Source organism: Denticeps clupeoides, chromosome 16 (genome assembly GCF_900700375.1).
Source record: "Denticeps clupeoides chromosome 16, fDenClu1.1, whole genome shotgun sequence".
NCBI classification, from domain to species: Eukaryota; Metazoa; Chordata; class Actinopteri; order Clupeiformes; family Denticipitidae; genus Denticeps; species Denticeps clupeoides.
The window spans coordinates 9,953,579-9,980,312 of record NC_041722.1 but is presented as its reverse complement, the minus strand read 5'-3'; the positions used below and the strand labels follow the sequence as shown (position 1 = coordinate 9,980,312).

The 26,734-nt window shown below is 45.1% G+C and overlaps 1 protein-coding gene across 1 annotated transcript in view; it reads right to left on the bottom strand.

Annotated features, from left to right (window-relative positions):
- Positions 1–1,464: 1,464 nt before the first annotated feature.
- Positions 1,465–26,734, bottom strand: part of fto (FTO alpha-ketoglutarate dependent dioxygenase) — a 55,654-nt gene continuing 30,384 nt past the window's right edge. Inside the window, exons 7-9 of the mRNA XM_028956310.1 lie at positions 25,554–25,673; positions 10,011–10,135; positions 1,465–2,442 (exon numbers count right to left, since the gene is read on the bottom strand). Of these exons, the coding sequence (XP_028812143.1) occupies positions 2,439–2,442; positions 10,011–10,135; positions 25,554–25,673 (249 nt within the window). The 3' untranslated portion in view covers positions 1,465–2,438. The remainder of the gene's footprint in view (positions 2,443–10,010; positions 10,136–25,553; positions 25,674–26,734) is intronic.

The following is a 26,734-nucleotide window of genomic DNA, read 5'->3' as shown; positions in this document are numbered from 1 at the left end:
AGTGCCAGCAAGGGGAGACAGCCATCGGTAAGCCAAAACAGACAGACACAAAAGAAAGTCTACACATTGCTACGCGTACGTTCGACTACGGCGTCATGAAAACCCGCCAATTAGCACAGAGTGGACAGGATTCAGGATTTCACCCGACACTCACTGGCTGCTCCGTCAAATGCAGTGTTTATTCCTGTTCTGTTGTTTATGAAGCCACATTCTCCACATTCACATGACCAGGAAAGTTTACTGAGAAGCTATAGGTAAGAAAAGTGAATTTTAGCACAAATCAATATCCTTGACAAGATGGCGGCTCTAAAGCTGATGTGTTCATTTGTCATGTTCCTTTACTAGGCCCCTGCTAACCTCTTGTGTACTTTACCACCCAATAAATGTCAGATAAGGAGAATATGTGGAGGGGATGTGAAGTGCGAGGGTGTGGGGCTATACGAAGCCTTTTTGACGCAGGCTGTTAGGGAGGTGAGCGCCTCTGCTGTGTCAGAGCGCATGGTGAATAGCTGCACCTCAGGCTGAACACACCACATTTTTTGATTTTGTGAAAACTACTGGGAAGGGAAAATAAAGAAATATCCGCAGACAAACGCCTTTACCTAAGAGAAGTGAATTTTATCTCTCAGATAACTCGTGGGCTACAGAAAGAGGTTAAAGTGGGCCGAGTTACTCCTGCGGGCAGAAGATCAGCAACCTCTGGGCCTAGGACCGGCCCGGCAGGCTGTGGGCATGGCATAAGCTATATGCTGAACAGCAGTGAACAGGGCCACAGGCTGTTAACAAACAGGCAGGGATTAAAGAAGCACTAAGACCCAGGGCTTCAAATCCAGTTTGGGGCACAAACGGTTAACCCTTACACTTTAGGCATTTGGTTCTCAATTTTTAATCAAAATAAAATAATTATGAATTAATGGAGGATTACAGAACTGAACTGAACTCAGAACAAAATTAAAATGCCAAGTTAACATATCTAAACTGGCCCAACTCTGAAGGGGCACCCAGGCTTCACGATCCAGACTGGAGTTTCGTGTGTCGATGTCATCATCCCAAAATTCCTGATTGTTTTCAACTGTGTTGATGTTATAAATGGTTGCCTATTGTTTCCCGTCCTTGTCGGGTCATTGATTATCTACCTGTTCTTGTTAGTCATGTTGTGTTGTGTTAAATGTGTATTAAATGCCCTTTGTAGTAGCCGTGCGTTTGCACCCATCCTTCAACCTGCCTTGTTCTGCCACTAAACTAGAATTCATACAAGGCATATCAAACAAAAAAAAGACACTGGGCCATGATAAGTTATATAAAATGTTGATGTGTGCATCAGGTCAATAACATCAGTGATACTTTATTTATACTGTTCATAATATTCCATTCACTTTTTTTCACATTGCACATACTGAATCAAACATTCTTCATGTGGACTTTAAAATGCTGATAATTGTAAATATTAAATGCAAGAATTACAATTGGTAAAGTACAATGTATTGTTTTCAAGGAGGTCAATTGGATAAATCAATATGACATTACACAGTCAATTTATACAGTTTACTTAAGTAAAGGTCATTGATTTGAAGAAATAAATATTTTATAATATTTTAACATATTTTTTAACATTGGATATTGTTCTTTGTGAGGAGGAATCACAATGACAGCGGCACGAGCACCAAGAATACACTTTAAAATGCCAAACACATGCAGAAACATATGATGGATGAAACAGAAAATGAATGTGATGCTTTCACGTCCTCATCATATCTGACATTTTCACCTCGATTGCTTCCATCCTGACGACCTCCCCCCATTATCTGCGTCTAGGCCACAGATCACATCCCGCCAACGGTCTGCCTCGCCTTTCTCCCTGGCCTTATTACAGAACGTATGCCGCAAAAGCCTGACGGACTTTATCCAACACACAATGGCACACCGCATTTATCCAGGAAGAAAAAAAAAAAAGAAAACTCCACAAGAAAGGAATTCACATGCAATTCAAAGTAGTAAAACACAAGACAATGTGGTTGGAAGTGCTGTTTGAGTTGTGTGGGGACACTAATTACAAATATCTCCAGTAATCCGGGGCCGATAAGAGAGTCATTACTCCATAAGACATTTATCACCGTGGGACTGATGACCCATTTCTGAGTGCGTCTTTGTAAAGGGAAGGAGAAAGTAAGATATCGCGCTATCATACATCCATACCAAAGCTCTCCATTTGTCTGCCCGCTCCACATGCTGAATTGTAATTAACAGCTCCAGGTTTGGGCCTAATAGAATTTGCCAGAATGTGAAAAGCGTCTGGGGTGTAGCGGGGCGAGTTGAGGAACACGGGGAGCGGCTTCTTAATTGTGTGCCCCCGAGTTGAGTGGCTGACAGGAAGTCTTTCGGCGAGCTTCGTCAAAACAGTGCAATGCGGCGCCTCGGAATCAGAGCGTGAATAATTCTCACCTGTCACATGCACAAACAGACTGGAATTAAAATGGAAATACGCTGAGGAATACACAAATTCTGCCCACACACACACACACACACACACACACACACTCTCCCCCATGTGCATGCAAACATGGACACATAGACACAGGGTGTGCACATTTAATAAACACACACTCTCAAAAAAAAAATCCAAAACACCAAAAAATAAACTGTACACTAGTACACACTCAAAGCCATGCACATATACACACTGCTACACACACAATTCCTATCTTGCATACACTATAATATACTCATTCACACAAGAAACACTTTCACATTAACACTCATCCAGACCTATTGTGCACATGCATGCAAACAGATTTAAAATACATACATATATGCTAATTGACAATAAAACAGTATGCCAACACACACTCATACAAAGGTTTACATTCACACACACACAGTAACACATGGACACACACGCAGCAGATGATCTCAGTAGGTGAAGTATAAAGGTCTGGGCCACCTGCCTGTCTCATTGTGGGCTGAGTGCAGTAATGAACACAGACAGCTCGGGGACCGCCCGCGCGCCTGTCTCCCTCACACGCGCCGCTGATACAGAGGTGAGGGACCAGTAGGGCTGGGGGTGGGCGGACAGGGAGCAGGAGGGTGACAGGGGCTGGCGCGGAGACGTCCCACGTGCTGACAGGCCTGACCCCCTGTAATTCCACCAAATCGGGGGTCCGCTGACAGGAGCAGCTGCAGCCGCCATGGCGGACAGATGAAATTTTCCTAAGTGCCTCCTCGCGCGCGCACCCTCGCCTCACCTTCAGGAGCGCTCGCGACCTCCCCGCCAGCCTGGAGACACAATATGCTCTGGAATGAGATGAAATGTTCCAGCGGTGTAGGGTGTAATTAACAGCGGTGGGGTGGCGGGTGCTGGTGACGCTTGTGAAGTAGGCTGGGGGGGAGGGGCAATAATAAAAAAAAAAAAGAAAAGGCGGGGGGGGGGGGGGGGGGGGGGGGGGGTCTAACACTATCATTACTACACACATCACCGTGGCGCAGTCAAGGGTATCTGCTACTAATTACATACATATACACACACTCACACACACAGACACACCCTCCCCTAAAAGAACACACATACAAGAGGACATGGAGAGTCTCCAGAGCAGAGAAAAGGTGATACAAGGAGAGGGGGGACAGATAGAGACGTGGGAGAGACATATAGACAGAAACATGGCATTTCGTACCGAAAATACACGCTCGGGCTGAAGGGTTGGGAGTCAGACAGAAGGAAGTGGTAGCGGAGGCGCTGCTCAAGGCACAAACAGACAGACGCCTCCCCCACCGGCCTGATCCAGGCGGGCACATCTGCGCACACACCTACCACAGACGCACACATGGCAGTCCTGCCCGGCACCGGCACTGCCGTGACTATTACAACACTAAATACCCAATTACAGGCCGGAGGGAGGACGTCACCTTCAAAAAGTACCTTCTATTAACACCAAGAATGGCAAGCAGCATTGCCGGGGGCAGGGTGCACTGCCAACGTTCTTCCTCTCTGTGTTATTTACAGAACGCTGGGTGCTAGAGTTTTTATTCCGTGTCACCAGTGAGTTTTTTTTTTTTTTTTGCCAAGTGTAAGATAAAGGAGAACATATATATATATATATTTTTTTTTTTAATTAAACTATGATTAATTACTTTTGCTATTACTGAAAATCAAGGTTAAACTAAAATGATTGAGGAAATAACAGTCTGGTTGACGGTTATTGAATTGTTTTGGTCTATTTTTTTATTTTTTTTTAAGGTTAACAGATTAATTGCAATCGTTTATGTTGACAGCACAATCCTAGACGCCCTGAAAGCGCGGCACTAAATAGCAGGCTGTCTGCAAGAGCAGAGCCCCTTAATTTTCTGCGGAAATTTAATTGTGATCTTGTGCCGTGTGTTGCCGGGCTAAAGCTGTGAAAATCATAATTGTTAAATTACTGTTTTCATTAAGCACTGCAAACAATTAAATGAAAATGGGGGATTTTGGTTTCACGTATTTGACAGGGCAGAGAAACGCTGAGTCACATCCTGCGTTACCGGGAACATTTTAGCGTTAGGCCACAGAATTGTAACTGTGCGTTTCACAGCCGAATCTCTTCCGGCACACAAAAAGTGCCGAGCAAAGCACAGAGTTCAACCATTTCTGTCAAAATAAATCCTCCAAAACCACCGAGGAGGCGAAGCCGTCTGTTGAGCGCAGCTGTGTTGAGCGTAGCTCGCGACTGATGAACTTTAGGTGTTTTTTTTTCTGAAGCATCAGACATAATTTACGACCTGAACGCCCCATGCATGCAACGGCGTTGCACGCACTCTTCTCCGCGAGAGACCACACATGTTTGTTTCGATAAAGACAGACAAATTAGACGACAGCTTTTTGAACATAACCATCACTTTCGCGCTAATTATACCTCCAGCGCCTTGATGAAAGACACCCACGATGCAAGCTCGACTGCTTGGCCTCTGAGTGGCACGGGACGGTGGGTAAACAAAGTGGCGACGGCGGTGGCGGAGGTCTGGTTGAGGCCTAGGCCAGACACAGGTGTTTGCCTGCGAGCTCGCCACCCCCAAGGCACGGTGAGCGAAAGGTGAAGCCAACAAAACTTCACTAGTGCTGCATCCAGAGCCAAGGATAACAGGCAGGACAAGAGTCTCTCTCTCTCTCTCTCTCTCTCTCTCTCTCTCTGTATCTCTGCCCTGGAATGCTGTCAGAGAGGATGGCTTGATTAACCTGTCCCCTCTGGTGACTGAAACATGGAGGTTTGCTGTTCGACACCGCCAAAGCATTCCGTGCCGTGTCACTCTCCTAATTAAACAAATGAGAACAAAAAGAATACAACTCATTAACGGCGGCGGCGCTGGGTGTCACGCCCCCCTCTCACCCACGGACCGACAAACACGTACAGCAGGTTTGGTTACACGGGGTTTCTTTTTTTTTTTTATTAGGAAGGCTTGACAGTCTTACCGGTCACCTGACCGAAGGCATGCAGCATGTGGAGGATTCTGAGTCGGTTTTCGAAAATCCTCCATAATGCTACAGCCTCTCCATCACGACTGACACAGGCCTGGCGGCTGTAGGCTGTGGTCTGTCCATCTTCATTGAGGACGGACACGTACAATCTTACCAATTCCCATCTGGGACAGAGCAGGCCTATTGTGTCCACTCTGTTTGGGGGTAGAGGGAGTGACTGTGTCCCTGCCCACACAAAGGATCCCTCAGTGATGAGAAGTACCACAAGAGGGTCCCTCTGTCCCAACAGAACAACAACTGGTGGCTGCCACAAAAAGAAGTTTAATCAAGCTGACAAAAGACGAGGGGAATAAAAAAACTTGAGCCGGGCACTTTGGCCTCAGTGACCCCTGAGTTTGATGACAGCCCCCAGCCTTTGTTCCAGAACATTCTACCCAGGTGAGGACAGAGAGCTCAGAGGACACAATGGCAGGAAACAAAGCAGACACGGACACACAGAGATGGACCCTGAGGTCAAAGGGCAAGCAGCGCCGGCTGAGCGATGAGGCAGCTGCCGACCTGGGTTCTCTGAACTCAATCATGCACACGGGGACAAATGATACTGATTATGTGGAAATCCATCTTTGTAACGCTGTAACAACACCAAAAATCTCAAACCCCCACAAAAAAAGGTTCTTAAATTTGGTTGGTCAGGCCATGGTGAATTGCTTAAATGTTAATTATACTGATGTTACTGGCCATAACAATTAAGTGCATTTATTTATATTTATTCCATTGTCCCTTGAACAATTGCTTGGGAAAAAAGAAAAAAGAAAAACATTGTAAAATGTGTTAAATTCTAACAATGCCCCACAGGAATCCCATAATGTGTTCAGCTGAAAGGGGAGTGTTTGACTCAACTGTAACACGGAAGCTCATCTTGATTTACAGAGACCAAGATGTCCAGCCGCATCCTGTGTCAAAGGTCAATAGCTGCTCACTCTACTGCTGCTCCATGGAGACCAGGGCAGAGTGTCAAGCAGCCCTCCCTACACTCCCTAACTCCACTCCTCCTCAACTGGAGGTGATCCCCGCCTGCACTCTGTTAATCTTTCACTACAACACTCGCGCCTTTTATTTTGCCTCTCTCTGTTCAATGCGGCCCTAAAACCGGGGGCTGAGGAAAAAAAAAGAAATAAAAAGGAAAGTAGCGCAGAAATAGGGAGCTGGCAAAAGAGCGGAAGCCGAGGCACAGTGAGGGGCCAGATGGGCACCTTCACAGTCCATTTATCAAACCCAACGCTCCCTCCCTCACCCCACCCGCCCACATGTCCTAAACCCCCATGTAATTCAGTAATCATTTTCATTATCATATAATGACCTTACAAAGCCTACAGCAGTTTGCACGGTCAGTACAATCCCTGCAGCTGTTCCCTTCAGTGTTTGCTTGTGGGCTGTGACAATGCCCAGGCTCTGGATGGCCCAAGGTGAGGCCTTAGGCTCTGAACCAGGTCGTGGTGGGGTCGCCCCCTCCCACAGATGGGGATCCAGCGGGGTCCGGAGCAAGGTGGCGAAATGTGGGGCAGGTCAGAACACCTGTCAGGAAGCACCTCCTGAAGCGCGCTTCCTAGTGTCCACAGCCACCCAAGGAGCACGGCCAAACAACGGCAGGTCAGAAATGGCTGGGAGCAGCGGCAACAGACAGTCCAGCCAGCTAGAGCTTACCTGTGTCAGGGTTGCAGGAAAGCTGGAGCCTATCCCGGAAATCTGTGGATGCCACCCTAACCCCCCCCCCCACAATAAAAGGTTTGCCATTTCCATAAAACCTTGCATAACACATCTGAATCACCTTCTAATGGAAATCATGATGTCTACCGCACAACATCATAACATCACTACGGAATCCGAACTGCTTCATGAAGTTTGGGTTACAAAAGAAAATGGCCTCGATGGAGAAAAAAGGAAACTAACGACTGAACTGGCCCCAGTTCGGGTACAAGACATTAGTCGCCATGAGTACCTGGAAGTCAGCGGGAAGACCCAGCGGTCACGTTTTACATTTCTTTCCCCCCTCCCCTTCCCCAGTTGTAAGGGCCCCAGGGGAAGACTGAGAGCTTGCAGACACAGGTTTCAGACCGCAATACTTTAACTTGTGTTTAAGAAACAAAAGTCAGGATAGAAAATGCCATTCATCAGGCTCCTCTGTTTATGTTTACATGCTTTACCCGAGGGTTATTCATCTTTTTCCCTTTGTTCAAACTTGGAGAGGACGCATTACGCCCCAGCATTAAATGGGAGATTTATCTATAAGAAGCCTGTTGCATAACAAGCTAAAGATGCAAATTACACACTAACAATAAGGACTCAGGAGGAGAATTAGCCCCTTTTTCTTGAGCAGTTTAAGGATCTAGTGAGGACTAAATCAGAATAAATGTGTCTGACCGCACAAATAACAATTGCAGTGTGGATGGGGTGAAGGCTGAAGTCGGGTCTTTCTGCGCGGCCTCCCCTGGCGCACACGCTGCTTTCTCTCGCAGAAGTGATAGCCGCTCTATCTTATCGCTCCTTTCTTAACATTGCACCGGGCCATGTGGTTTCTCTCGTGCAAATGTCCTCTGCTGACAGCCACTTCACAGATGAGCCTTGACTTTTGGAGAGAGGCATTATCGGCGCGTGGGAGGGAGGTGGGGGAAGGGGGGGTGCAGGCCGAGTTCAAACACATTGTGGCCGTGTGTGTGCATGTGTGTGCATGTGTGTGTGTGTGAGAGGGCTGTCTTGCTATCTAATCACCTCTCTCTGGCTGATGAAATAAACTGCTGTCTGAGTGTTAGACGAGGACGGAGCGTTTCCTGTCCTGGGTCGCGTCTCCCCTCCCCTTCTGCCCCCCCCTGTGGGCTTGGCTAGGAGGCTCTGCTGCACCTCTGCGTTGCTTTTCTAAAGCTGATTCTACAGTAGATTTTTTTTTGTTTGATATTTTATAAAGGGAGTGATGTAAAGTTCAGCCATCATGAGTGAGAGGACGCAAAGGGCAGGATTCAAGATAAACGGCATCGTGCAGAAGCCTGGATGAGGGACTATGGAATGAGAGGACTGTGCATTTCTGAGTTTGTGTTTGTTTAAGTGGAAAATTGTGATTGAACACGCATGCATGGTTGTGTTGCGTGAGACCTGGGTGGGCGAGATGGTCTCCACCAAAAAAAAAAAGTCCCCGGACGGGGGATGATATCAGGCGTCAGCGCCCCCCAGCAGAGCTGGCAGCTCTGAAAACATGTTTACTGAACTCCGGGTCAATCAGAGGGGAGCGACGGGGGCAAGAGCCTCTGATAAGTTAGCGCAGGGGACAGGGGTTTAGTTAATGGTCGGTGGGTAGCGGTCGGGGCATATGGTCTGCGATCATGCCTCAGGGTGGGTTTGGCCTGGGTCCGAGCCTGGACAGGAGTAGACAGAGGGTGCGCCCATTACAGATGGGCCCCACTCAGCCTGATGGAGCTGAAGGCTCAGGGGTCAAACTCATCTGTAAGGGGCCATTAGAGAAGATTAAGCCCATCCTCACTGTGATGGTTAAATCCCCAGTCTGTGTTTATAGACTTCATATCTACATTGTAAAGCTGTACGGTTGCAGGCAACAGCCCGTCTTCAGACATTCAGACACCCCATTGATCAAAGTCAATTTGTGACCAAAGCAGAACAAGGAAGATAGTGCCCCATTAACCAAAATTATCCAGCCAGCAGCCACCCTGTGGTCAGAAACTGACCGCTGATGAAGGGTTAGAAGATGCCCAACATACACTGTCTATGTCATCAGCTGAGCAGTGGTTACTATAGTGTGGTACTGAAAAGTCTATGGTGCAGTTACCTCTCATTTATTTATAGTTTTCCCAAGAAAACGAGACAATAGATTTAGTGATTCATTGTAACACTAAGAGTTAGTACAATTGTAACAGGTTTTCAAGTTAATATTTGATTTTGATGATCCCCAACACCACTGACTGACATCCAGCCCATCACAGTGGACCCACCATGTATTATAGATGGCTGCAGACACTCACCGCTGTGGGTCATTCCTGTCTTCCGATGTACATTTGATCCAAAAGTCCAGTAATTGTGTAATTTGCCTTTGTCCCTGCATTCCTTTGTTAAATGTGTCATTTTATTTACTGCAGAACATGGTGAAATGAGGGGTGGCTTAAGACTGTGTGTAATATTTTAATGAAACCGATGAAGAAAGTGGCTTGTGTGTATGCTGCTTATAGCACGAGCACTCACATCTGTCTGAGCGTGTAGGTAAGTGGTAAAGCCTGTGTTTTTAAGGGTTGGTTTGATGAACGAGGTGAAGAGTGTTTAGCCGGGGGGTGGGGGTTTGTGGCGCTGAAACCGAGCGAGAGACAAAGACAACATGGCGCTGTGTGTGAGGCCGTGGGTTTATCTGCACCGATGGCCTGGCCTTCTCTGTGCTTATCTGTGAGGAAGGAAGTGACTGCGATATCCCGGGCCCAGGTGTGGCGCTGATCGCTGCCAGACGCAAACTTTCATAGCAAAGCCCCCCTCCCCCCTGCTTCAAACATGCATGCGGCCTGTGACCTACCTGTCCCTCCACGTCTGTCTGTGCTGCTGTCTGTCACTGAGGGCGGTGAGCAGCGTCTCGGCCATGTCCCTCCTGTTCTCCTGTACCGTTGACTCGTCCTCCACCACCCCGAGTAACAGCTGAGTCTGTATAAAAAATGTCACACATATAAACCAAAAGACTACATTAGATGTCAGCCAAAGGATTCTCAGTATGTCACACTGTCTTATTCTGTCTTGTGACAGTGGTGGACGCTGTCTCCCATTTATGTTGGTTTAGGTTGCAATCTGGTGATTGATTAGACATCATATGATTGCCACCATTGTCCAAATCTGAGGATCGGGGAAGATGACAACTTTGTTGCGACCCTAACTGGTCCATTGGGTCTCCAAATCAATCTGTCACAAAAAGATCTGCAAGAAGTGATCAGGGAAACCTAAGGCAAAAAAACTACAAATACAATTGTGAATAGTTTGCGAAGAGTCTGGAGATCACTTACAAATACAACTAAGCCATTCCATCATTTTTTCCTGACGTTTTGTCCCTGATGTGTCACACACTGTGCAATGAAACAATCGATATCTATTAAAAATAATGACAGGTTTGGTCACAATCAGATTGCTGTAGTATGGTGAATCCTCAGAGGTGGTCCGCTCATTTCTCTATAAACTCTACAAGGTTTGGGAAAACTTAACCTATCCCCCCCACCTGGGGACGGTGAAATTACACCAACATTATGATGTGAGTGAATTAATAATGTGGCTGTAGTTGATTCTGTAATGTGTGAGCATATCCCTGTTGAACACGAATTAGAGTGCAGCTTAGGGAGCGTGACGGCGGCGGCGCGCACTAATCTGAACCGTCCCACCAACCTTCCGTTGAGGAGCGGCGGCGCAGGAGCCCCCATAAGCTGCCTGAGCAAACGGGCGAAAATGAAAAGGCATTTGGCAGCACAAATTAAATGCAGCACTGTCAGTGGCACTCAAAATCCCCTCTTCTTCCCTCTCTTTTCCTCCCTCGCTCCCTCTCCGTCTTCCCCTGCCGCCGGAGTGATGGATCTGTTACTCTCACTGACTCTGACGCCTTGTTAAGAGCAGTCTCTTCCTGTCACATCCGCGAGACGAGCGCTTTCATTTCTGCCCATTTACACTCGCACGAATGCGCACAGATGCACGCGCGCTCATGATATACCGTTACAAGTGTGCCACCCCCTGCATTTTTTTTTATTTATATATTTTTTAAAAAGTGGTGCTGCTGAAACTGTGGGATGGGGAGAGATTGGTTTCTGACAGCCACACGCCAGTCTGGGATCCTCTGTTTCATTGTGATGGAGTGTGGTGTGATCAGGAGAAGTTTGTTCCAAACAGGCACAAGGTTGCATTGACTCTTGCCAGTCGTGAGGGGTGACACCAGATTTCTGATTTAGAAATGAATGGCAAGAAGAGAAAAAACATGTTGGTTCTCTGTAGCCAGGTTGATCTCACCCTCCCAACCAAGGTTTAAATAAACATGAAGCAAGGGCAGTGGTGGCCTAGCAGTTAAGGAAGCGGGTTGCTTCCTCAGAAGGTTGCCGGATCCACTGAGGTGCCGAGCAAAGCACCATCCCCACAAACTGCTTCCCGGGCGCCTGTCATGGCTGCCCACTGCTCACCAAGGGTGATGGTTAAAAGCAGAGGACACATTTTGTTGTGTGCACATGTGCTGTGCTGCAGTATTTCACAATGACAATGACTTCACTTTCACTTTCAAAGTGTCTATGGAACCCAAATTATACTCACATAACCCTTGTTTAACCCATAACCCTGAGTGCTTTAATGTTCAAAATTGGAACTGGGGTGCTATTCCACTTATTTTATCTATACACACATGCAGTGATTCTCTGCATCAGCACATAAGTTAGCTTTTAAGGGAATAGGAAACCCAGCTTTATCATGGTAAACAAAAATATTTTATTACTTCACTGACTGGTCACTATCTGCTATGACCAATCAGCAGCTACCTGCTTACCTGCCAATACCTGCACTGATACATGCAATCAAGCCAAGCGAAGATGAACACACAGCATCAGATGTGATGAGATGGAGGACAGCAGCTCTCTGGTGACCACAGGTTACCGACAGGAGGAGGCATCATAAGAATGTGCACTGCCTGTGGGTTCACCTTAGCTGTTACACAACAAGAGCGCTTGTTTTCTTCTTCTGATACGTCTCCTGTACGCAGTCATTCATCCGTGTGACAGCAGTCCTGGCTCATCACTGAACCATCTAGCTTCAGCATCTGCAATGCTGCTGTTCTCTAGCTCTCTCTACTCTTATCTATTTCAAAATTCTAACCTCAGGTCATGGGTTCATGGTGCAGGGGAAGCACTCTCTGTTTGTTAGCACGGCCTAAATGTCCATGATGACAGAAGCAACCAAAGGCGGTGCAGGCTCCAAGGAAGATGGGATGGTTTCTGTGTTTGTAAAACAGCCTCACCTCTCGCTGTGAAGCTTTGGCAAACAGGCTGGAGCCAAAACTCCTGAGAGGCACTTGAGGGTGTGAGGGTGTGTGCGTGCATGTGATGAGTGAAGAGGACCTTAGTATTGGGCACCTAGACTGGCTACTCTGGGCCCTGGGGCCAATTCTCTGCCTCCTCTTATCTCATGGGTGCTGCCAGCGCCTGTATTTACCCACAACTGACAACATCTGTCCTCAGAGTCCTAAAACAGGGCACCAGGGCCACCGCTCCGCCTCCAACACTGGGTTCTGGGGTGAGGGAGAGGGCAGCATGGGACTTGTGTATTTATACTGGGGGAGCGCACCCCGCATTCACCCCTGCTAAAAGGCCAACAGAGTAAACACACACAAACAGAGCGGCAAGGGCGAGGGGACAGGGCCTGGCTAGGGTGATGACGTTTTGTGGTCTCAGTGACTGAACACATGTGATGTGCATAAGTAAGGGAATGACCCCCCCCCCAAAAAAAATGGACACCTTATAATAACATCTGTCAAACCCATATAATGTTATATAAAGCACTGACCTGAACAGTTGATTTAGCCTAAAAATATTTTTGCAATAGTAAATTTATCACATGCTTTGTATTACATACTGGCACTGGTGTGCTGCAATGGAAGTATGTCTAAGGCTGAACTCAAGTGCATTATTGCCAGGATATTAGTGCATTGTTTCTGTGACAATAGCGAGACAATTGATTCAGTAGTTGCATTGTGATAATATAAAATAGAATATACTCATAGTTATGAATGGGTTAATATTAAGAAACCAACCAATCATAACGCAAAGGCCAGAAGCACTTCAAAATGTTTCTTACATTGAGATGTTTCTTTCACTTATGTGCAATAATGATTAGATGAAAGACTGACATAAGCTTTCATTCATCTTTCATAAGTACAATATTCAACACAATCACTACAGTAACAACTTGTCGTGGATGAAGACTGAACAGCTTAAGCCTTGACAGATTCCTCCATGTTCAAAGTCAGTCAGCTGACCTCAGGATGGCAAAAAAACATCATGACATCCCAGAAGTGTGAAAAAAAAAATAAACCCAGCATGCAAGATAATCTCTTCCACGGCTGGCAACTGAGATCTGTCAGGAGGGAAAACATGGCCACAGATAATCCCCAGAAACGGGCGCCACCTTGCCAGCAGCATCCCAGTTCCGTCCAAGCCTTCTGTACCTAGGCAGTCCTGCAGATGGAGGGTGCCACGCCATGGCGCCTTCCCACCGCTGACTCCACCTACCTGGCAGTCCAGCCTGTCCGCTGGCAGTCTGCTGCCTCCAGGAGAGCCCAGGACCTCCATTACAGTCCAGTGGGCAGTGCCAGCTCTGCCACGCTACGCTGCACCTCCACCCGCACAGAGCAGCAGCGGAGAATGCTAATCCTGTCTTCTGCTCGCCACCGCCGGGGCTCCACCGCTGTACAACACGCAGAGGCCGCTGCACCCTAACCCAGCAATCCCAACCTCAACATCCCCACAGAAACATTTTACAGCCAGCTACGGTCCAATACTTCCCCACACATTCTCTTACTCACGCCATTTGCCACATGCTCCAGCCCCCTCTCCCTTGGATACCACCATGGTTCTTACATCACATTTCATTGGACTTTAGGGTGGAAGAGTCTTGGCAAAAGTGAGCTGAACACATGAAACCAATATCACCAACACCACTGGAGGGAAAGGCATCAGGCACCTTGCTCAGGGTAATTGATAGCTTCTGCTCCCTGATATTAACAACTGGGGAGCTATGATCTTGAACCAGCTCAGGCCGAGGGCCTGTGCTCAGTGCAGGCTCATGGGGTTACGCAGATCTTGAAGAACCTTCTGGAACTGCTGGAAAAATTATATGAGCAGCGGGAAATGAGCCAGAGCCTGTTTAACTTTCCTGTGACATCACACGCAGACCCCAACAATGTCTTTGAAACACTCTTTGTGTCACCTGTGTGATAACTGCAGATGATCAGGAATACGTAATGAAAGCTATAGAAGTGATTGATCAGCCATACTGAATAACATTGATTATTACTGATTGTTATTGTTATGGCAGCAGATTCAAGTGTAAGTATTAAAAAAATTGGCCAAGGGATTGAAAAAGGGATTGTGTAGCTGTAGACCAGTCCAAGAAGACATTGATACTGGCCTGGTCTGATGAATTACAATCTTTCAGGACTAACCTCTTGCACTGGTAGCACTGGTGCACCTAACTTTCATTCTTACGTGCACCAGCACAAAAGGTAGCTGCACCAAAACTGATGGCATCACATTTAACAATGCAGTTTTACAGGTTCAATGCAGTAGGAACGGAGTTGGTCTGACACATATGCTGGAGCTGAGCCATTCAGTGATTTAAAAACAAATAAAGAATTTTAAAAACGGACCCTAAAACAGACAGGGAGCCAGTGTAGTGAGGTTAAGATCGGGTTATGTGATCTTGCCTGTAACCAGTGAGAAAACGTGCAGTTGCATTTTGTACTAATTGAAGGCGAGGTAGAGATGTCTGGCTGATACCAAAAAGCAATGAATTACAGAAGTCACACATGACAGGGTGAATCACTGTTTCCAGATTTCATTTGGAAAGGACTGGCTTGAGTTTGGACAGGCGCATGATTTTCCAATATTGTTAACTTGTGCATCCATTTTCAGAGTGCATTTTAACACCTAGGTTTGTAATCAATGAATTTTCACAAGCGGCTACATCCGTGGCCACGTCCACTCTGCATATCTGACGGGTCCAGGCTACTCACCTCTCTGTGTCTGACTGCAGCACGCGTACTTTCAAAAGAACAGTGACGTCTGGACCATGGCCAATCACAGGCGGGCCTCGCCCTTCACGATGTCTGATTGGTATGGAATACAGTGTGTCCCGAATATGTCCCTGTTGCTTGTACCACAGGGAGTTTACAGAGACTTTTTTTCCCACGAACAGCTGGTCGCACCAGTGCGACCTCCGTTTTTTTTTTTTTAGTCGCACCATTCAGAAATTAGGTCGCATGTGTGACCAAATTGGTCACACTCTAGAGCCCTGTCATTTACAATCATGTGGTTGGCAGGGTTCATGTGTGTTGTTTAACTGGGTAAGAAATGCTAGAATGATGCACTTTTGCGAAAAGTCCATGGAGACAGTGTGATAATCTGCTTGGAAAACTTGGAGAAGCGAAGACTGTGAAACTCTATGATCAAAGAAAACTTTTCAGTTTCATTGCTTTGAGTCTTGAGGCATAGATTTGTGTTCTACAGCGAAAGATTAGTAAGAAAGACCCATAAATCAGTATGTGTCTCAAACTGGTGACTTAAAGTGTATTCATGCATAGAACGACATCCACAAGAATGCATGCAGGTCATGTGGTATTTTTGTCACTACTTATAAAGATAAACTCTTGACCACAAATTCTTTAGTCCAATGCTTCCCATTCAATTGAAATTGTGAGGAGGTGAGGAGATCACTTGGCCAGTCAAAAAAGGGGTGTGTCTGTATGTGTGAGTGAGGCACAACAGAGGCAGAAGAACTTGTGATCTCAGGGTGATTGAGAGGTTGCCCTTTCAGCCACATTGACCCTCTGAGGACCACGGAGGCCATCAATTATCCCAGGGACCAAAGTGAGCAGGCAATACAGGACAGATTATATGAAGTGTAAAACATTAGAAAAATGTGTCTGAACCATCACAACAGCGTGTTTGAAGAGAAAATGGGAGGGGGGAAGAGCAAAGAGACCCCTCCTGCAAAGAAAAGGCGCGTCCTTTAGCAAGCGAGAGTGTTTGAAAGCATTGTGTGGCATCAAAACAGGCTGGAGGCCTTTGTGTATGTTCTGCAGTTCATCTTCGGCCATGGCTGCTGGACATATGCTCTCCACAGGACCCAATGAGGCAGAAGTCAACAGGCTTTGTGTTCATCTCTTTTACATGGAGGGTGAAGGGTTGAAAAAGGGTGGTCTTTGAATCCAGATACCATGTCCTGAATCCACACCACACACACATAGGAAAGTAGATGTAGATTTGAAGAGCTTTTAATAGCAAAGGCAGTTTAGAATGAGCTGTGCAGATGTGTCCTCAAGGCTGCTGCCACCGCAGGGGCCTGACTTAATCTCACCTAGCGCCCCCGGGCACACACAACCCACTCTGGCAAAGGAAGCCCTCAGTACCCTATCAAACACAGACACTCATCAAGACTTATTTGGCCAACCACTGCAGAAGAAAGAAAGGTTGGACAAGAATTTTGAGGAGCCGATGGCATCTAGATGCTGTTTTTAGATCAAGCAGTAGATACAGACCCCTAAGTGCCACAAAAGCTCATTGTTGATGGCGGAAAAGCCAAAAGGCATCTTCTCATAAAAGAAAGAAATAAATACTGGACTCAGAGGCCCATTTTTCCACTGATGGTTTTCTCTCTGCTACGGTGGCTAAATTGCTCCATACTGAATGAAAATGAACCATGGCTGCCGACGACTATTGCAGGTAAAATATCCTCAAATTAATTATGTCTTTGAATTCATCAAAGTTGATTAAGCAGAGAATACTGAGTAAATCTAACCTAATATGACCAGGTCAGCAGTCCAAGGCTGTTCCAATGTGAAGGTGGAAGACGGTTTTTCATCACTGCCAAGCATGTGCCACACAACAGATAACAATATATATGCACAATGTACATTTTTTGTGTTGCCATTGTGTGCGCATTGAGTTTCAATTTGTTACCAAAGTGTTAATGTGGATGGTGTGTTTGGGGCTTTCAACCCACGCTATCAGACCCTCTCGCATCATTATTAAAGCATAGAAGGTAACTAAACATTGTTAATAACATATCTAGCAAAATTCTTAAAATTGCTAATAATTGTGCAGTTAAAAGGGACATTTAACATTACACGAATGTCCCACAATGACATTTTAAATAGATGAGTTAGTAAGTAGGAATATAAATAAGATGGGAATAGGCCAGAGACAAAAATTTCTTTACCATACAAATTATACAAGGCATTTTTGATTTGACTTTAAATGTATAAATGTGAATGTATTTTTAAAAGGTTGAATGCACAGCCTATACATAATAAGAGGTTCCTCCCATTACAATAAAGAGATATTAATTACAGCAGCACTCATTTAGCATGATTATTAGCCTGTGTTTAAAACAGGCAGTGTTTCCCACCCACACAGACAGTCACTGGCGAGAGGGGGAGGCTGTGAGTTAGTTAGGCAGGCAGGCTTTTAGTCAGAGGAGACTCTTAACCAAAAATAAAAGAGCCATTTATTAGATCTAACATGACCCTCTTATTACACCCAAATAAGGATTAATGAGCTCAGTACCAGGAGGCTACCCCTGGAGGGTGGGGACCAAGGTAAATGGGAGGACTACTGTTAATGACACAGACCTACATCTCATCTTCACACTCATACACACACACACTCACTCACAGTCACAAATACACACATAATAACGTACCGTACATTTTCATACATACATAGACAACATGTTAACAGAGTCTAATCCTACCCTAGACCTAAAACCAATGCACACTCTCACACACACACACACACACACACACACAGATGAAACATCCCTCTCAGTCAGACTTTCAGGCTCATACTCTCTCAGACCAACAAAAAGACACACACATACACAGGCTCACACACACTCAATACACACACTTAATACTTAAATACTCAATGACCCACTCTGTCAAACACACACACATAGTAGTATCTTGCTTGGTCTCATTTGGCCTTGCCATCTTTCTCCACGGCTGAACCTGTGCACAACACCTCAGCTCCACCAAATCACTCTATACACAGTCTACACACACACACACACACACACATACACAGCAGAGAGTGGAATTCATGAGCCTGTTCCTGACAGCCCGGCTGCACATATCCAGCTCCTCCACAGCAGCACGCTTCTCCTCAGCCGCAGCCAGGTGAAGCAGGCAGGCAGAAGAAAGACTGAAAAGACCAAAGCGTAGAGATCAGAACGGATTCACACAGAAACACTTCCCCTCCGAGTCTCTGTGTGTTTACTATCAAACACATCCGTCCGGCTTGATCTCAATCAGTGTGTCTTCCTCGTACATAACTTCAGCTGAACAACAAGAAAAGGGGGGGGAGAGACAGACAGAGAGCGAGAGAGGGTGGAAAAGAGAGACTGTGTTGAGCGTGTGAGAGAAACAAACAAAGAAACAAAGCCTAGAAGTTCCCAGCATGCCTCTGTAACTAGTGGTGCCTCCAGTTCCAACACCCCTCTCCCAACGCCGCGCTGCGATTCGGCATCTCTCCGCCGCTTTCTTCCCTTTCTTCCTATCCCTGTCTGACTACAGTTTAAACTCTCCTTTAATATCTTTCCCCCTCTCTCTCTCTCTCTCTCTCACCTTGTCTGCACCCCCACCAATGCCCCCTCCACCAGCACCCGCCCCTTAAAACCCCTTCAAATTATCTGCAGCATCTTCTCCATAATTCCTCCCTTTCTTTGCGATTTTTGAAGCGAATCAGACAATTTTACAGTGCTCTTCTCGTCTGGATCCTGCTCATTGTTCTCGTCTGGGGCTTAACCCGGCTAAGAGGCAGAACACGAAAGCTGCCCTGATGACTTTGGAGAATTAAAAGGAGGGATTGAAAGAGAGAAAAGGAGTAAAAAAAAAAACAAGGTAGAAGTGAGCGAGGAACATGTGGGATAGCCGTCGCCTCTTGTCTAAAACACAAAGGAAGTAAACAAACAGCAATCCCATCATCAGAACAGGAGTATTAGAGAATTAGGGAAGGCACGCTAACCGTGCATCACTATCAATCTGACTTCATCCTCTCCCTCGCCAAACACAGGCGTACACACACACAGCCTCACCTGGATCAAAGCAAGGCAGTAATTACACCACCGGGGCATTAGTTAACCTTAATGTCTACTCTCAGCAGAAGGGTGTGTCTGAGAGTGTGTGTGTGTGTGTGTGTGTTTCCATACACGTGTGCATCAATGCACCTGAAAGAGTATTCCCATGTACATGTGAATGAAGCCTGTGAATGTGTGTGTGTTCACTCAGATAAAAGGTGTACACATTGAATGAAAAAATACACATGAATATGTAACATAACATAGCAGCCATAACATAGGTCTAATTAAAGGACCATGTTGAATTTGAGACAGAAATAAGGCTGGAAGAAATAAAAAAATAAAACACCTGAAAATCTCCCAAAATGTTCTGAATCTCCTATAGGCTGTTATTCGGGCAGAGGATGCAAATGCGCCGTGTGCTTACGCCGAGTGTGTTTGTGGGCCCCGTAGCCTCTCATCCATACAGAATGCGATTAGGCTCAACAGTGATTAATCTGCGCTGGCCTGTAATTCCTCTTTACCACCCTAATGGATGTTATCTCCGCGCTCGGCAGACTTATCTTGCTGATCATGGGCGCTGAGGAAAAAAAAAAAAAAGAAAAAGAAATAAATAAGGAGGAGCCCCTAAGCGGATGAGACAGATCAGCTGGGGCAAAGTGCTCATTTGTTTTCTAAGAAAACTAGACAAGCAACTTCAAAGTGCCCGGCGCTGCGGAATAAGCGGCGTCAACATCGCACTTCTGAGAGGGACACAAAGCAAATTAGCCAGATGGGTGTCAATAACAGATCATTTATTTTAACACTGATTGAGACGTGTTGAGTGAAAAATAAATAAATAATAAGTAAACAATCCCTGACAGCAGCATGCAAAGGTGATTATTACAACACTATTTCTAATATATCATACAGCTTTAATTACATAGCTTTAAATACCACAAGAACTATAGCGTAGTATTGTACATATTTTTTAAATGGCCATATTTTGAGGTTACATGCATATATGCTGTGTATAATACACTTGTTTTACACTCATATTACTTTATATGCACCTAAATGTGTACATAAAAAAATATATGATTTTACTATCCACCTCTGTAATGTTAGGTATATATTCCTGGGTCTGTGTCTGTGTTTGTGTAAGTATGTATTTAGCCTACAAGGGGCAGGACACCTTCTGGGGACAGAAGCGGTGGTGAATCCACAGCGACGTTGCCTGTGCTGATGCCACGGACGATAGTGTCCTCCTCTGTATCCTCCATAGGCCACCCTCCTCCGCCTGTGTCTGTATGTGTGTGTACAGGGCCGCAGGCTGCGGTGGCTCCAGGTAACTGAGCCGCCGTCCTCCGGCAGCGCCGTATCTGTGCGTGAAATTCTCTCCGGGGGTTTAAGTATTTACCCAGAACAGTATCAGACACTCCAGAAAATTCAGCCTACCCTGTTGAATAAGTACTTCAAAGGGAATCACAAATACCTATGCCTGCGACTTACGCTACCCAACATTTTTCACCCTCTCTCGTCCTTTCTTCCTTCACTATCACTGTTCCCTTTTTCCCCCAATAATATATTGTAAAGCACAAGCGGACTCCTTAATGTAAAAACGCATTATCGGACATATATTTCCTCTACAAATGAATAATAACAATAATCGTGGAGTAATTTCTTTTCTGCCGAGTTGTCTGAATGTGTTGAGCTAATAAAGAGCTGGCGGTAAACAAGGAGCAGCACTAATTAACCTCGGGATTAAAGAGGCTCGTCCGTGTGTTCCGATAAGCTCGCCAGGTCTTTACTGTTTGTGCTCAGCATGAAAGTGACAGCGGTGGCTAGACGGCAGTAGCAGGAGCAGCAGCTGGGCTTTCTGTATCCAAATAAAAATTATAAATCGGCAAAAAAATGAATGAATAAATATGTAAATTATAAATCATCCTCAAATAAGATGTTATATTATAAAGCACTATCAGTATACAAAGACTGTATATTTATACTATTGTTAATATGATCATGTTGCAGTAAAAATGACTCATTTACAGGTTTATTCACACACATATCCCGATATATTGTACTAATAAACTGATTAGCATAATCCACCTGACAAAACCATATACACCAAATCTGTGATATTATTCTCCAGAAGAATCTCAAGATGCTGGAATGCCAGATGTGTTTTTTTTTTCTTTCTCTTTTTTCAATCTTGGCAAATAAACCATTGCCCAAAATTATTCACGGCGGAACGCACAACAGAACCATAACATTTATAATGTTTTACAAACCCATCAAATAAGTGGATAGGGATTAATTGCCCCATTCGACCTTAAAATAATTATATGAACAGTGCAACTCTAAACTCCAATGAAATTGATACACTTTAATAATTAGATTCTTGGCTCTGACCCTCTGAAGTCAATAAAGGTTATTAAGGCCAATTGCTGTCTAAACGCATTACAGGGAGAGTAAACTGTCTGTCGGAGGCCCCACTATTTCATCGCCAATATGATAATCCATTCACTCTCCCCCTTCCAGCCTCTGCCTGCACTCTGCCATACAAAACCAGATTGGATTCGCTTAACCTTTCGGGGGCTTTGATCAAATGAGCTCACGATGCAATAACATTTACATTGACCCCCCCCCACACACACACACACAATCCCTGCTTCTCCATCTCTCTCTCTCTCTCTCTCTCTCTCTCTGTCTGCCACCTCCTTCTGTATACACACGCCCTCCCCTTTCCTCGGCTAGGTCAATAACCTAATCAGCTATCGATGGCACCCTCTGCAGCCTGTGTGTGATTGCACTACTCCCTGTCTGAGCACAGGAGATTGTTCCTGAAGACCTCCATTAGAGAGAAAGAGGGGATGGAATGGTCAGCGGGCGTGTTCCTACACACACACACACACACACACACACGAACGCACAGTTGTCTAAAGAGATGACCAAAAACAAGATAGAAAAAAAACAAAAAAAAAACATGACCCGGTCACCACTTTGTTTTTTGTAGGCGCTGCAGTGTACAAATGAGTTTAAGTGTGCAAATCATATTTTTGTAGTGAGGGCGTAGGATTTCATTTTTAAAAATTGTGTGCTATAATGCAGGGTTTGCTTCTTCTGTCAAATGAGGGGAAGCAAGAGAGAGCAAATGAAATGAGAGAGCGAGCGAGAGGGGATGGGGGATAGAGAGAACACCGAAAAGCTCTCTGCGTCGCCGCTACTTTTGAAGTTTGTGATATGAGCAGCCACAGAAGTCGAGGGAAAATGACAAATTAGCGAAAAAAGCTGTAGTGCACAAGCGGAGCTGCTAAATCAATTAAAGTCACACCGAACGCATACATTAGCATCAGCAGAATGCGCAAGGAAAAAAGATGCAGCCTTTCTTTCTCCATCACTTCTATTATTCCAGCTCCCTTGCAGAAAGAAAGAATAGATGGAATGACAGAAAAAAAAAAAGAAAGAAAGAATGGCTGATTTTTGAAAAATGCCACACCGGTATTTATAATATTCTGCATACGCCTGCCTATCTCCCCTTTTTTGTCACCCATGGCAGACGCATGTCATTGTTGGGCTTTTAAAGAAATGTCACTTTGGTATGATATGCATGATAGCAACTCCTGGGGGGTGAGGGGGGTGAGGGGGGCGTAGAGAGCCGGTCCGGGGGTCTCTCCCAAACGGGACCCCTCCGCTGTCACCCGTGCTCCAGCCCCTAGGCTGTGCGGTACCACTGGGGAACTCGGTGCCTTTCTGGACTCCTATTCTTTTAACCCCTTTTGGTGTCCACCACGAACACACACACACACACACACACACACACACACAGAAAGGAGCACCAACTCGACATCTGCTCCACACCTTCAAATCTGATGTGTGATGATTCCTCTCCGTCCACCTCCTCAGATCAGGACAAAACTCATCCCATTAGAATAGCCCTTTATATGTCTATCTCCTCTCTCCCCCATTCCACTCTTTGTTTCTATTAAACAGCATGCATCAATTCATGAGCTAACAGTTTGGAGAAGAGTGGAAGGGGGGAGAAAAAGAGGGGGAAGAGAGAGCGAGAGAGGAGCACGGTGGACGTGTTTTATCAGGATGTCATTCAAATGGAAGGTTCAGAATTTGCATGACAACAGCATGAGGAGCTGAGTTCAGCCCAGGGGAGAGGGGAGCATCAATAAACAGCGGCTGCTGTAATACACTTAACACAGCGGGCTTATGTTTAAGTCAAATACAGGGGCCAGTGATCCCCGCATATCAGGCCGTTAAAGAGCGGCCCCGCCGAAAATAAAACCATCACGAGCGAGATCATTATTACCATGGTAATGGAAACAGGGACATTACAACAAAACACGTGCTCCAAATCTCGCCGTCACACCAGATTCTATTAATTGATGAAGTGCTTGGCTTTCCGCTGCGACTCCACTTCATTTATATTGGAGATGTGCTATTACATTCGAATTATCTCATTGTGCGATAATCTCTTTTTCCCTGTTTTCTTTTTATTCTTCTTCCAGAGATTACAAATGAATATTCCTTATTATTGGTATAATATAATAAAATGAATAAAGAAATTGTACAATACATTCTAATGTATTCATTACGGCTAATACTGTAGTTGTCACTACTACTACGCCTACCAATAATAATAATAATAATAATAATAATAATAATAATAATAATCCTTACTACAGTTTTAACATTAATGTGCCTAAATGGTAGTGAAAAAGTGTAATTTTTATAATTAGTTGTACTAGTGTTAAAAATAATAGTAATAATAAGAATTTTTATTATTTCCATTTCACTATTACTAATTTATTATTATAGGGTATATTCATTGCACTTTTACATATGGATGAATCTGTAACACACTTATATAAATTATGCAAGTAAAATGTAACATTTTAGAATTTTAAATGATAATAAAAGACATGAATTAATAACACGGACACAGAATATGACTGTAATTAATGAATTCCAAATCATCTTGTAGATTTTCAAAGTGAACGCTGCTGCTTTGAGTTGGGCGCGAGAGCACAATATACTTTCATCTTCAATAGGGACATGTTTCGGCTTCATTTATTTCACACACCACTGAGAGCTCTGGCCCCGTTTGACTGACTAAATCACCAGCGCTAGATCTATTTTTTTCTTCTACTTAAAATGATTAAAAAATGTATAAAATCTATTAGAGGACTATATTTAATTCAAAACACACTCTCAGCTCTTGGCACTATAGAGAATGTAAAAGGGAGTCCGTAAAAACAGGGAGTAAATATCTTTAATAAAACAGTACATTGGATATTCAAAACAAAGCTAATATAAGGGGAGCAGTGAAATACATGAAGCTTTCAGCTATCGTTGTTGTGCATTTGATCAAAGCATCATGCACACGAGAAAAACAACACACACCACTATGTGTGCAGCTGCAGTGTGTGTGTGTGTGTGTGTGTGTGCGTGTGTGTGTGTGTATATGTGTGTGTGCAACATTACTGGACAGCCAAGGGACAGTTCTCTGTACATCTTACTTCAGTTCACCTCTAAATCCTGCTCCAAATCACACACTTCATCTGAGAGCACACACACACATACACACACAGCTGGGCTGGGCTCTGCTTAGCTCCGGCAGCGCATTAGATGTGATTACCGCTCAGCCTCAGTGGCGCTCTGAGAGAGGGGAGGCCAGGCCTATAGCACTACACTGGTGCAACAGTGCCCCGCAGTGGCTGTTAGGCCACACCTCTCTTCATCACTGAGCCCACCGCGCGCTCCGGCAGGGCTTCAACATTGCGACGGTACCTGCACTGATCTCCACAGCAGATCTCCACTTGGGTTACAACACACATGAATCCTTAGCAGGTTGGCAGCAGAGTGTCCAACATCAGAAGCTGTACACACTTGTGACCAATGCGGGAAAATAATATAGGAGAAAAAAAATCATTTCTAGCACTCTATTAATCTCTGTGTACATGCAGCGTGTTGGAACTCAGTCGAGTGTGGGTAAGCATAATTATGCAAAAGCAGTCAACTCCAGAGCTGTGCCTTTGAAGTCAATCCTTGTTAAAACAGGTCAATATTGTGTGTACTTATGTTCACCAAGCTGTAACTCATGTGATGTCACAATGCTGCTTGCCTCTACTCATACCCGCCTGACACAAAATATATTGAATCATAGTTTCAAAAAAAGAGGGATAAAAGAATCCATTGAGTCCTGCTGAAAATGAACACCGAGCAAAAAAAAATAAAAATGCAGTACTGAGAACCCAGCTCATACCATGACCTCCATCTGCCTCCAGTTCTTCTCCAGCTGCTCCATTGGCGCGCTCCACCAGCAGCAGAACCGGGCGAAGCGTCGCCCCTGGAACCAGTACTGCCTCAGCCACTCGAATTCCACCTGCAAACACACAACTTGACTTAACATGGCTGCTAAGGCCACGGTGACCTGCTGTGAGTATGGCACCAGTCAGGAGAAGATGGTATGAAGGCTGACAATGAGAAATATTTAAACCGTTATGCTAAAAAAAAAATATGTTTACAGGTAGACAGTAGATAACAGGTACAGTGAAAATGTTCATTAAGGGCTTAATAATTTCTGTAAAATTGTTCTTGGCCTAAATATAATACAACTGCCATTATTTTCGGGACTAAATAAGCACTTCTTACAAAATATACTAAGTTTGTCACAGTAGACCACCATTGTATTAATATAGTAGAGTATAAAACAAATATTAATGTACTTTTGGGTAAGAATCATATTTTATCAATAATCAATCAAATGTTATTGTAATTTTTATTTCTTACTTTTAGCAGGGATCCTAAAAATTGGCAACTAAAGACGATATGTGGATTTGATGATATATTTTTTAATAAATTGATGGTCATGTACACTAGTAAATAACTTTTTCAGACTGTGCATGATATGTGGATGCATTTCCCAAGTGTCACTCAAAACTAGACACACAAGGACCAGTGGCCATGTAGTTCCTGGCAGAACAGAGGAGCGCAGATGGATGCCGGCTGCATGTGACGCTGGAGGCTGGCACTGCTGCCGCAGACAGCCACGTGGAGACAACATAGCCTCTGTGAGGCCGTCATTATTACGGCATAAAACCTGGAGATCAAGGTGAAAACACACAGGGTTCGAGGTGCCTTCATCTTTTTACGACCTGGGCCACACAGGCGACACACGCAGTCACAGTCGCACTTCTCGGTCAACAGAACTGTATCACATGGGACATTATCAGAGTCTTCAGGGTCTTAGACAGAGGCCTCATTTTTCTGGGTGAAGTTTAGAGCTACAATCTCAGCAGGACGAGGGTTGAGGAAGAAGGAATGCGCATCTCCAGTGGTGGACTAAAACCAGGCCTGCTAGGGGTCACATCCGAGTCCCCCAAGCCACACAAGCCATCTACAGACGCCGCTATTTCTCTCCTTCTGCTCCCCCACGCCTCCGCC